The following is a 13,742-nucleotide window of genomic DNA, read 5'->3' as shown; positions in this document are numbered from 1 at the left end:
CTGCACACCTGCATCGTGCACACTGCAGCCTTGTCCTGCAAGGGCCTTGCTGCAGAGAGTCTGATTCTCTGTTTTTAAACATTTTAATGCTTGGACATAGGTGTAGCATATGACGGGTCAACGGGCAGCGTTTCCTGCGCACCTGCATCGCACAACACCACAGCCTTGTCCTGCGAAGGCTTGAGATTTTCATTTTGCATCTGAAACCAAAGTAGCCTTTTCAGTTATTGCTTTTTTTACCCCTAGTGCAGCATTTTACTTATTTAAAAATATTGCATCTTTCTGTTATTGTTAAAGAGTGGCCACGTCATGGGTGTGGCTCAACATCAGGATTTGGAATGAGGTAGGTACCACCCACTCATCACATCCAGATTGGACTCTCCATGCTAACAAACGGGATGGAACATCTTTGAAAACGTCATCAAAACCCAGAGATCCTTATTACTTACATAATCCGATTCTGTTAGCAGAAGTCTCACAGGGTCTTCAATGTGTCAATAACACGTTCCAATAATTAACTCCTTTTTCTGTGCAGTGATCAAATCTGCATCTGGAGTATATTTATTCCAATGGGTAGTCAAAAAAGTCACTATTGGCAAGAGTTTCTGACCTGGTGACAGCAACAACTTGGATTTCACCTAGCAAGAATTATGTTTCTATGTTATCCCCCTACAGAGCTTTGGTATTTACCAGCTGGTCAGCCAGATCATTCACATTCTTATCTGGCCTCTCAATTTTGGAATGACTTCTTCTCTTCTTACAATAGATGGTCATCTCATTAGAGGTCACCAAGTTCAAATTTAACTGGATCAGTTTGCCATGCTTTAATGGTTTGTGGTTGGCCAGAAGCATGCCTCGATTCTTCCAGTTAATCAGTTGCTCCACAAACCCATTCATGACATAATCAGAGTCAGTGATTCTGACCAGTTCTTTGAATTGGTGGTGCGCTGCAGTGAGGATTGCTTGATAAACAGCCATCAGCTCTGCTACCTGACTACTTTGGGGTCCTATCTTGCAGCCAGCAGAGAGCCACTAGTCCCTTTTCCCCTTAATTCTTAACATGGTAGGAGCTCCCATTCACATAAACTGTGGGTATCCCTTGACAGGTGTCTTCTTCGTAGACCTTGTTCAGGCAAGTTAGGTACACCACCATCTTGTTGTTGGTCATTAGACTTTCCTCCTCAAGACAGTTTTCTTGAGCACTCATGCAGGTCCACCAATCCTTGTGCTAATGGACTCTTCTTGTTTTGGCCATATCTGAACTCCACAATGATGCTTTGCAGGGACAGAATCCACTAAGTAATTCTGGAATAACTGACATTTCCTGCCAAGATTCTGTCACTTTGTAAATAATTCAAGGGTTGATGAGGAGTCTCTAAAATGAGGAGTCTCTAAAATGATGTGCTGCTCCTGGATGAATGTGTGGTAAATTTTCAACACCCATACCGTCGTCAAGAGTGCCTTTTCACAGTCATTACATTGTTCCTCCTAAGAGGACAAAGTTTTACTCATGTACAAGATTACCTTGTTGAAGTTGTCGTGCTTTTGGTACAACAGCGCTGTTAGGCAGGTATCTTCGAACCCTGTATCAAAGAAGAACTCGCTATTCTTGATTAGGTAAGCCAAAGAACTTTGGAAAGGCTTCTTTTCATTTGTTTGACTGCCTTAGATTGTCCCGGACGCCACTCCCACTTGACTTCATCCTTTAATAAATGGACCAAACGTCAAGTGATGTCTGCGTAGTCTTAAATGGACTTTCAACTATAATTAGTGTGTCCAAGAAAACTTCTCAATTCTAGCAGAGTAACAGGGTCTTTTAATTTCAATAAGGCTTCCACCTTCTTCACCTGGGGATTAAGATCTTCAGGGGTGATCTTGTGCCCCAAGAAGTTCACTCGGGTCTTACACCACTGTGCCTTCTGAAAGGACCATTTTTCTCCAGCTTTCTGTAACTGGGTTAGAACTTAGCAGATTTCTCATTAATGTTCCTACAAAGTAGAGCTCTTGATCAGAATATCATCTACATAGGCCAGGTTTCCCCTTTTGCTGAAATCGGGCATGGCCTTATGCAGAAAGAGGTTGAACTCATTGCTGGAGTTTATGAATCAAAAGGGGATCCACGTCCACTTACATTGGTGCCCCCCGAAGGTAAAGGTCAGCTTGTATTGGTCTTCCCTACTCATGGGTACTGTCCAGTAGCCTTTGTTCAAATCAATGGCAGTGTACACCATTGACCCTTGGATCTGTGCAAGCCTTTGATCGAGGTAGGGAAGTGGCCATCTTGACATGTGCACCCGTTTCTTCAACTACTGCAGGTGTGCGCATAGTCTCCATTGGCCATTTGGTTTTAGTATCCCCAGTACTGGGTTGCTAAAGGTACTGCAAATCAGACAAATTATCCCATGGGATTCTAGGTTCTTAATAATCTCTGTGAATGTCTTTATGGATGTGAGAGGCAACCAGTATTGTTTCGCAAATGCTGGAGCCATCTCGGGGTCCGTAGATATGGTGGTTGAATGAATAGATGTACGTCCACAGTCATAGGAGTCCACAGAAAAGATATCCTGCAAGTCCAGGAACACCTTTTCACTCTTTGTCTTTGCTCCTCTGTCTCACAGGCATCAGCAAGATTGACCTATTCTTCAACCAACTGCTTGAACCCTGGAAAGACCTCAAGCTTGGCAATTTCAGCAGTATCCTCCAGTTGGGTGGAGACATCTTTTTTATATGGTGTTAACATGGACAGGAAGTTCCAGGGATTTGAGGTAGTGGTCCTTGACTCTGAATATGACCTCATCCCTTCTGATGTCACAGGTCACCTCTTCCACCCCACAGGGCAGGAAGAGTGCACCAAGAAATGCCCCCATGCCTGGTAAAAATTGTTCTGGGGGAATACTGTAATCATGTCATTACCTAAATCAATAGAATAATGTTGGGCATCAATCGTCATTCCAATAAAGGTTTCTGCACACAAAGTGATATTTTGAGGGGTGCTGTTATCCCCCAATATTTGAAAGGTGTTGTGTTCTAGGTGCACTATAGGTGTCTGATTTAAATACAAAACTTTTTGTTGGAGAGTGGAATTCAAATTTATATGGGCGTCTTGATGTTTGAGGTTCTGTCCTCGTTTAATTTGGAGGGGAATAGTGAATTGCCTCACCCGTCCTGGGATGGTAACCTGTTCTCGGACCCGAACTTCAATCGCATAAGAAACTGAGCTGACTGCAATGCTTTTTCTGTGTTGTAAAAGCCCATGGGATTATACCCCAGGCGTGACTAGGGTTTATTATTAATTAAATCCAAATTGATTGTGAATTGGTTGAGAATGTCACTACCTAAGTGAAAGGCAGAAGGGACTTCTCTCACAACCCAACAATTATGTTCAAGCCAATGGACATTTTTAGCATACACTTGCTAGGCAGGACAGTTTGGATTTTGATTTTTCCCGACCTACTTGCCATTTATCAGTCAATTTAAATGTGGCCATGGCCTGATATTTTGGGAGTTTCCTAAATAATCCTATGCTGATGAAACATTTTCCATTGTTCAGGCATACTCTGGTGAGCATCTTTTATCTGAATGGGGGAAATCAACTGTTTGCCCTTTTTCTGAATGTCTGTCAGACTTTGAGCTGGGTTCTTCATTATCTTTTTTCACAGGATCCAATGTTTCTTCTGACTTTGGACTGTTGTAACATTTCAGAGTGTTCCCTTCCACTGTGGAATGCCACTTAAAACTGGGAGGAAGGTTGAATCCAAGAATGGAAAAGGGTTTCCATCGCCAGCTTGTTCTCCTACAGAGATGACAGTGGTGTGTGGGTCCTGGTTAATCTTGAAATGGAATTCTACATTCTCTGAGGGTCAGTCAATTAAATGGCAGATACCATTCATGCTGACATAATTGATACACATTTTTAGTGTTATAGGCAGGTCAGGTTAGATCAGGTGTAATAGTCTCCTCAGGAGATTGTTCCTGAGTAAACAAGGTGTGCCCTGTGGAGTCACAACTATCACTGGGAATTTCAAACGATGTTGCACAATTTGTATTTCCAAATCCGCAGTTCAATCAGCGGAAATTTCATTCCCATTGTAATTTTGGAGTTGTCCATCAGTGGTGTGAGGGGAATTTGGTGAGCCTCCCACTTCCTGATTTGAGTTGGTCAAAGGCTATTTTGGACAGGAGTGTGGCTTGGGATCAAGCAGCCACCAGAGCTGATACTTCACACTTACCCTGTACCCTGACCGGTTCATAACATCTTACTTCTTTCTCCTCAAGGGTGCAAAGAAAGTGTGAGTTATTTGTCAGCCTTGTGGTCATTTTCTTGATATTGAACTCCGACACTGTGTGATCTTGGGTGATATTTTGTGTCAGAGACTGGGAATCTGAAGGAACATTTTACAATTAACCATGGGTGGATTTGGGGGATCATCTTTCTACCCTGAATCATTGCTGTCCCCCTTTATCTGGAGACAGTTCTCAGAACCCGTTTGTGGGAATGACTCCTCCTCCATTTCTACCTTGTCTGGCTCACATTTCTGGGGTTAAGAGTTTTTTGATCTGGGTTAGTCTCCATTCTTACCTTGTCCAAACCAAGATCTTTTGGGACCCATTCTTCTTTGGGAGGGATCCCCCATTCCTGAATAAAGAAGGTTTACTTACCTGAATCCTCCAGGGACTCTCCTCTTTCAAAGGGGATTATTTTTAGCTTCTCCACAAAGCGGGTTCTTCATTAGCCTTTCTTACTTACCCTTTGCTCTTTGGGTTCTAACTTCCTGGGCTAGTACAGTGACTTTCAGGCTGAGAGGTTTCCAGGGGTTCTGTCTGGTTGAGAAAGGAAGCTTTCTCTAGTGCTTGGTATCGCCCCTCCACCCGGGCACCCTCCTATGGGACCTGTGTTGTTGGACATTTCCTCCTGTCATTTCCCCCCCTGCAGCATCAGAGCTGGGTGTTGGGGAATTCTGGGAAGCAGGGTTAGGTTGTAGGTTGGACTGAGACCTCAGCATGTGCCCCAGATCGCCCGTCAATTGCTGGACCTGTCATTGCAGCTGTAAGACTTCCGGGTTGTAGGGAGGTCTTTAGTCGTACCTCTGCTGCTCCTAAAAAAAACGGTCACTTTCCCTTCCGCTGGAGTAGCTCAGGTACTGGGAATTACATGCATAATTTTCGTCCTGAGTCGCCCTTCTCCCTGGTTCAGGGAACTATTGTGCTGGAACTGGAGGGAGAGAGGAGGATTATTCTGATTCGGATGGTATCTGGGGAAAAAGTTCAGGTTGGCAGGTGGAGTGATACTTCTCTCCTGAGGGAAGTTTCCTGGGTCAGTTTTTACCTGGTTGGGTCCCCACCCCAGGTCTGAGGAGTGGGTACGTACCACAGGATTGGTTTGGTACCCTTATACTGAGAGCATACATAGGTGGCAGAGGGATCATTGTTCTGAACTCCTGCCTGACTAGCATTCAATTGGGCCGGGACAGGGGGTTCCTTCAGCCTTCCATTTTTCTTGTTGGCAGGAGGAGTATTTTTAGGCCCGCCATCTCCAAAGATCCAAAGGAGGGGTAGTTCTCACCTCTGTCACCTTCACTGCAGCAGGCATGTTAGATGTTTAAAAAAAAACAAAAACAAATCTCAGTTGGCTTCTGGACCTCATAGATCCAGGTGGCGTGTTGGGAAGCGCATGGAAATATGTGGTCACAAACTCCCTACTCTTTGGGTACACCCGCTGGGAAGTCTGAGCAAATGCACACTTTAACTCCTGCACAAACTCCCTGGGCATCTGACCCTCACAACATTGCAAATTATATGTAGCCTTACGGTTCTCCTGTGGATTCCTATGTGTGAAGAAATGTTTTAAAATGGGCACCTTATTGGTGGACCATTTATAATAATCCTCATCCTCCAGTCCTGCAAATAAACTGAAGTATTCAGGTGAGAATGTCCATTTAGCAAATGCAATCCAATTCACATCATTTATGATCTGGAATGATGCCATCATCTGCTCATAAAATTTCAGGTGCTCCCACACTGAATGCTTGGCATTCTTATGGTGTGGGGTCAGGAATCTCTTTATGACCTTGATCTGTCTGATTTGGTGTTTCACAAAGGCCTTCTTCTGTTTTGCTGTCGTTCTTTTTGTATGAGCTTCACTCCATTCATTTCTGGACCCAGAGCAGCTTCCTGGACTCCATTTGGTGTATCTCTGTAATATTGGGAATACCTCCCAGACTCATAGGATCTGGAATCTTCTCGCCTGGACCGCAGTGAACTCTCAGGGTCACTTTTCCTGTTGTCACCTTTAGGCCCAGGATAAAACACTGTTTCTTTATCCTTCCATCCAGGGAGTATGTGGCAATCCACCTCCCCTTCCCCTGAATGTGTGGAGGGTTTTAGTATGCCCTTCCTAGGCTGAGGCTCCGGCATTTCTCTGCCAGCAAAGCAGGCATTGTGGTTTCTTTGTAATCTATCTTCAGCCAATAGAACTCCATGATGTTCTCATCATAGGAGATTTCATGGTCTGAGGTACTCACAAAATTCTTTTTAGTTTCACAGGACACTCTAGTCCGGGACCCTTCCCTTCTGTGTGGTAGAGATGAATACTCATCAATATCAGACAAGTACTGGCCTTCTGGATCAGTTGGGCTAAGCCTAGGTAAATCCAAATGCCTCCTGTTATCCTGTTCTCTATTGGGGGTCTGGGTGAGGTCAATCCTATTTGTGTATGGGAAATTGTGAATATCTGGCCTGAGGTTCCTGATGGGAAGGGAGTCTCTCCTTGATCAGAGGGCCCTATCCCATACCCTGATTGGTCAGAGTGCTGCAAGGCCTGTTTATATTTTTCAATTTCATTTATACAATTCTCACACCTACTTCTCTCTGTCCTCATTAATAATAATAATTATAATTATTATTTTAATTGGTTATTTATAATGCGCTTAATACCAAGAGGTTTCTAACATGGTCCCAGAGATTGAACATCTGTTGCTCCGCCTCGTCTTGCTTCCAAGGCGAGCAAATTGCCCATGAGCTATCCTCCCAAGACTGGGGACCATTTCCTGTTGGTATTCAGAGACCTGGCTTTTTAATTATTCTGACACCAAGGCCTGACTGGTGCCGGGCACCCTCCTCTGAGCCACCAATCAACCACTTCCTTCTGAGATGTTTCATTTTCTGTTTGGGAGTCCTGTATTAAACTTGCATTTTCCAGGCGCTTGCCTTCACTGCCTTTGACAATTCGGCTTCTGCTTGCTTCACATGCTCCACAAAAGTCTTGGGGCAATGACTTCAGTGTTTTTATTTGGTAATGTCATGTACGGCATGATGCAGAGAATGGATGTAAGTTGGAAGAAGGAGATTTTTAGCATAACTTTAATTTGTAGTTCGATGGTGAGAAGTTTTATGCTAGATATCTAAAGATTGTGGTTGTCGTTCTAGTTTGGTGGTAATTGAGCTATAAATCTGTCAAATTACTGGCAAACCTGGTTACTGCTACCTCCAATTGGTAACGTGGGTTGACCACAGGGTTACAAGTGGAGGTAGGGCAGTGTAGGTGCCCATTTCTGAGCCCATAGGACTCCATGGGAATTTCAACAGAATTACCACCGGCTGTAATTCCACCACAGTAATTCCACCAATTGTTTATCTTAAAGTTGTGGATTGACCTTCACCATGAAGCTGGAGGGAAATCTTCCATTTCAATGTCAAACTTGTAGTTTGGCGGTGTGGGAAAAATGGCTGTAATTCTGTTACTGCCGAAAAAATGACAGTAACGGAATGACCACCTATTTTTTTCCCACAACGCCAAACTTGTTATGAGTTCCTTTGACTTTCACTATTTGTTTGAACATGTTTCCATTTCTTGAAAATTATAAGTTTGTTTTTCTTTGTATTGATTAAATTAGTTTTGTCATCATCCGTCAATCCGTAAAAGGCAGTTAGAAAGGTCAAGTTGAGCATTGTCCACATGTTTGTAAATGTTGAGACTTGAGTTGCTGTAGATTTCCAAAAGTGGACTGATGTAGCTATTGAAGGGTAAACATGAGAGGCTGAACACTAGGAGTACCATACAGTTGACATTGCAGCAATGATTTGAATGTTAACATTCCAATGGTCTCTGCCCTGTAAGGGAGACATTTCATCATTCAGCCTTGCTTGGTTCCCTACAATGCAATGTCTACACGTCTTTTCAAGAATTATTTTGTGGTTGTGTGTTGAAGACTGCACAGATTTACAGAAGTATAAGTGAACTTGGTGTGTCATGATCAGCATAGAATATTAGGTGCCCCAGATAAATGAGGCAGCTAATTCTCTTCCTTTTGGCTTGTGAATGATTTTATTGATCACCACATGATCTGTAGGTTAATGGTAGATTAACGGTTCTAGTATTTTTGCAGCAAAAGGAATGCTGAAGGTTGGGTGCAAAGTTTATGTTATCATAAGGGTAAGCAGTGCTTCTTTCTAAATGAAGATTTAGCAAATACAGCTTTTATATTGTTATGCAATGGTACGTTTTGTGATTGATGAACTAAGAATTGATTGTAAGAGTTAAGCAGTCCCACATTTTGACTAATGGTTTTGTAGATATTTGGCAGTGAAAGGGCGTTAGGTGAGCCTGTTTGGTTGCTAGTGCTGACTGTGTTTCTACATTCCTGTTTGAAGAAGAAAGCTGTCAGTGTCTGTGCTTTGTAAGGTGATGTTCTGTTTCATAGTTGTGTGCCATAGTAGTGATTTTCGTACGCAGGTGCTCTTGAACTTTTAAGATTTTGTCATCTACTTGGGCAGATATCGAATCACAGAGTTGTTGTGATTGAGTCATTGTGGTGTTTACAGGATGGTTTATTGAATGTGTTAATGACTTTGAACATTTCCTTCTGAGGGCATTAACCTCTGTAATTTGCATAGTGCGATTTTTCGGCCTTCTCTCTGCCCAATAGATCAGCAGAAAGCTTTGTCACTATCATTCATTTAATTTACTTTACTCGGAAAGGTCATAAAAGCACAACAATAAAACATTCCTCATAAAACATGTGCACATAAATATTGCATCACAAGGTAGTTAAAATCCTATTAATATCTTAATAAATCATAGTACATAGCTTTACAACGTTTGATTTAATATCAGTACAACAATCAAAGCGACAACAGACTACGTCAATCAGTAGAATCCTATTACCATCAAGCACATTCTATTAGAGCTCATGAGCACAGATCTATGAACTATGAATATATGTTTCAACAGCCATAAAGATCTTAGTATTTGATGCTGTTTTACATACAATTGTGGCTTTTTTAAGATACCTAACACTGTTCCCTAAGAAAAGGCTTCAAGTATGCAGATCTTAAATCTTGATAGTTTGGGCAATTAAATAATTGTTTTTGAATCGATTCAATAGTTGTAAGACATTGCACACATAAATCGGAGTATTCAGGGTTCCAGCTCCTTTTCACACATCCTAGATGTAGGGTACCCAGATAGAACCTGATATGCAAAGATGTAGCTCATTCTGACGAGATGTACTCTAGATACGTTTCATATTCAAACTCAGTCTTCATTGTCATACATGCATATGCCTGGGCAGAACCTTGATACTGAACGATTAATTAGTTATGCAGATGTGTTTTGTGAGCATTTTCCACCAAATTTCTAAACAACCTGTTTATATTCAATGGATCCTCCTGGAGCCCTTTCAGTTCCAAAGAGTCAAGAATGGGTCTAACAAGTCTGAACCACAGAATCGTTTTACCCCCATCATGGGATAAAAAATCAGTGAGTGCTTCTCTATACTTATTTAGGGCTGGTGATAACCATAACCTTACCCAATGCAATATTGGTTTAGTAGATGTAACATATTCTATGCCGTGATCAATATATTTCCATCATGATTGGAACGCTGACGGCAGACAAAACAATTACCTCAAAAAAATATTCTCTATTGTTGATAGTTTGTCTGCTCTTATGTGCCCCTGTAACTCAGAACAATACAACAAGTGTGCTTTGGCTTTACTTTTGTTTACTTTGAGTCAAGGTCTAATCACTCCATTTCTGTGAGATTTTGCAAACGCTATAATATACTTACTGGACATTTTCTCTGCTTTATCCCTCTGTTTAGACCACCCACATTTATTTTCAAACCGCACTCCTAAGTAGTCATACATGTAGACTTGCTATAAAGGCTTCCGTGGTGGCACACCTGACAGGACATGTAGATCTACAGCACTTAGAGGCACATACACCAGATGGTCATATCTACCTCCTGTTTAATTCTTACAATAGACCTGGAGTTAGGGATCCCCCCACTATTTTGATAAAGATGCATGAATTTATTAGTAACAGGAAGGTGCTTGATCCCGAGACAGTCAACAAAGGAATAGTAGTAGACTTTAATCTCCAGCTACAACCAATTAAAGCAATGGACGGTGTGTGGGAGTATCAAGAGGTAGGCAGGGGTGTATCCTTGCCCCATTGCTGTTCTGTCTGTTCATTGCTGAGGTCATTAGAACCTGGTTGTCAAAGGATTGGATGCGCCAAGGAAAGGCAAGGACAAGGTACCAGCGATATTCTTTGCCGACAATGCCATCCTTTTGGCAACATTGTCAATGGGCATTCAGAAAGCAATGGCATCATTTGTGAACAAATGCAATGAAATGGGACCATCATTGAACCAGAATAAAACTAAAACGATGGTGTTTAAACCGAGAACGACAAATAGATGCACCCTGAATGTGATTGTAAATGGCTGTATGCTCGAACAGGTTATGATTCCAAGAAAACTGCTCATGTTCTGCAAAACTAGTGAAGGCATGTGTTAACCTGGAAAAATGTAGTGGTTCCGGTCAAGGTGTTTCATGACGATTGTGGTGGTGGAGCAGTTTCGCCAGCCTTTGAGCTTTACAAGAAACAGGCCTCTGCATCATATAGGGCCGATTTATGGGGTCACGTAAAAAAAAGTACCTGAACTTGTGGTAGCAAAAAATAGGTTTCTAAAAAAGTTACTGAGGCCACCCAAGGGCTCACCCAATACTATCATCCATTTAGAATTAGATATGTGCAGATTAGCAGACCAGGTCATGACCAGAGTGGCACATATATGGTCAATGAGTGGTCAACAGAGGGCTTGGAATGCTAAAGTGATGCACTGAGCCAAATGCTTGCTGAGGAGGTGGTGGGGGGTAGCCTCCCGTCTGCTGTACATGTGAAGGAAGCCCTTGGGAGACTCCATCTCCTGGGAATGTTGACCGAACCAAACGTATTGTCCAAAGTAGCAATGACAATGCTCAGAGGCCATTCTACAAGAATCCAAGAGGGCCCTGGGGTATTCGTGCCAGGGGCGAAGACTGTGGCCATGCTACCTCGAAACCAAAGGAGGCTTTGGGTACGAGGAGTATTTGGTTGTCTTCACACTGGTCTTTGCAAGATCCCTATTTTAGAGTTCAGAATGGGCACACTCAAGTTGGCAGGTATTACGAGCACATGGAGGGCAGGCAATACGAAAACATGCTTGCTGTGTGAAATGGGTAAAGATACTCTTCCACATTTTTTATTTTTCTGTGTCTAATTGCAACCTCTTAGGGCCCAGTATTTGAAACCTATTCTCAGGGCAAGAGGCATCTCTAGTGTTGCTGATGCAATGGACTGTTGTAAAAATACAACTGAAATACTGGTGGTAAATCTGGTGGCTAAGTATATACTCTGTGCCTGGCTGCATATATTCAGGGATCTACATGATCAAACCGCAGCTGATTTTCCCGCGGCCGGAATGTTCGCATGAGAAATGTGCAAACCACCAAAGGTTTGCACATTTCCCATGCAAATACACATACACAACCCCTACATACCCATACCCCCACCCACAAGATACCCACCATACACCCCCAACCCACACCCTCAACACACCCCCACCCACACCCCCAACATAAACATCCCTACTTAACTTTTTCTTCACGCTGAGTCCCTGCGGCGCCAGTTCCCTTTCACTTCTGTTATCGGGAACCAGCACCGCAAGGTCCTTGTCTTTCGTTTTTTTTTTTTTAATGAGGGCTGCAGGGGTTTCCCTTGCAACCCCTGCTAACTATACTGCACAGTATATTGAGCGGGGTGTTGCGGGTTTACATTTATTTTTATACTTACCAATAATGCTACCAGCAAAGGTTCGAACTTTTAGTGTTCGAACCTTTGGTGGTAGCATTTTTACGACTTTTTGTCCATGCAAACTTTTGGATGTGGTCCGTTCGTATAATTCCTAGAGGCAGCTTGGTCCAGGCCTGAGGCACACCAGTTGTGTGTGCTGTGGTAACTGTGTATTGAAATGGAATAATGGCAGCGACTGCACTGAATACTGCACCTTCTGCACTTTTATCACAGAGTATTTGCTTCTTGAAGAATATCTATTACATGATGGGTTGGACATTTACAGATTAAGTTGGGGCTACTGTTTGCATAGTGAATACTATGTAAATAACTGCACTAGAAAAAGCACGTTCTTCGTTCAATCAGTGATTGTATTGAGTGTACCCACCCTGCAAATTAATTTTATTCTAATTTCTAGACTGTCCCACGTTATTGATGTTTTTATTATGTTGAATGAAGATGAATTGTAAACATATAATTGTAAATTGCTTGCATATAAATTATGTTTTTATGGCTTACGAATAAAACATTGTTGATTGATTGATAAAGGCTTGCCTTCAACAGTTACTGATACATAAAAATGATATTTTGTTAGTTTATGTCCAACCGATCATCAGAACAAAATTGCTGGAACAAATCACAGTGCTTCCTCAGTCGCATTGGAGTCAAGGAGATCGATATTATGTCACCCACGAGTAGAAGTCAAGGGATTTAGTTATTTCCTTGGGTAGGTGTGCCAGTAGCTGTTTTATCAATATATATGAAGGATATATTGTAAACTAATTTTTCAGAGTGAAGGAAACTCCTCCAATAGAACTAGAACAAATATAATTTTTTTATCTCAAAGACAAATGCTGTTCCCTCTTTTTTCTTTAATTTAGGTATTATGTGATTGTGCAGGTGAAGTCTGTAGGTGACATATGTGCTGATATAGATCACTACATTAGTAGAACAACAATGCTTCAGAATTCTAGTCATCTGCCTCAAAATAAATGTGTATACCTGAATAGTGAGTTGAGAAACATGCAAAGCGGAGTGGTGCCAAAACGCACCTCTAGAACACTCCCTTTTGAATTGGAAGGAAGCTGGCCTGGTCACCTGTTGGGCTCTACGGGACACATGCTTCATTTGAACTTTATAATGTGATTATTGCCCCAAGCAGTGCCAAAGGTACTCCACTTTCCAACAGCCTTTGCCATAATTTAGTCATCGAAAGCATTTGTTAGGCAGAATTATATGCAGTACCCTTTGGAAACACCACACACAATTAAGACTACAAGTGACAGTACAATTTCACCTTTGGTACAAGCCTGTACTACACAGTTAAAGTGGTAGCAGTAGCAGAGCAGCCAGACTTATCTCAAGAGTAAGTGAGCAGTACAGGATAGTTACACAAAGGACAGCAATTACTATGATTCAGGCAAACGCTGACTCATGGTTTCTAATATATATTTATTTACTCAACAGTTGTATAACATTTCACCATTCTAAGTATGTTAAAAAACACAGTCATAAATACACCACACCACTTCCCTTAAATTCCAGACAAGTTAAGCTCACAAAATGAAGTGGGAGCAAAATGGCGCTAGCAATAGCAATTTAAAAGGAAGGGAAAGACAAACGT

General features: G+C 42.1%; 1 protein-coding gene across 1 annotated transcript; it reads right to left on the bottom strand.

Annotated features, from left to right (window-relative positions):
• Positions 1-669: 669 nt before the first annotated feature.
• Positions 670-978, bottom strand: LOC138510822 (ribonuclease HI-like). The gene has a single exon (XM_069626511.1). The coding sequence runs from the start codon at positions 976-978 to the stop codon at positions 670-672; it is 309 nt and encodes a 102-aa protein (XP_069482612.1).
• Positions 979-13,742: the final 12,764 nt, after the last annotated feature.

The sequence above is a fragment of the Ambystoma mexicanum genome, chromosome 6p (assembly GCF_040938575.1).
Source record: "Ambystoma mexicanum isolate Mex_15411 chromosome 6p, UKY_AmexF1_1, whole genome shotgun sequence".
NCBI classification, from domain to species: Eukaryota; Metazoa; Chordata; class Amphibia; order Caudata; family Ambystomatidae; genus Ambystoma; species Ambystoma mexicanum.
Note: the sequence above shows the minus strand (reverse complement) of the source record. Positions and strands in the feature narration are given on the sequence as shown.

Excerpts from the sequence above, each read along its gene's own strand:
- LOC138510822 (XM_069626511.1), bottom strand. The coding sequence starts at position 978 with ATGGCTGTTTATCAAGCAATCCTCACTGCAGCGCACCACCAATTCAAA.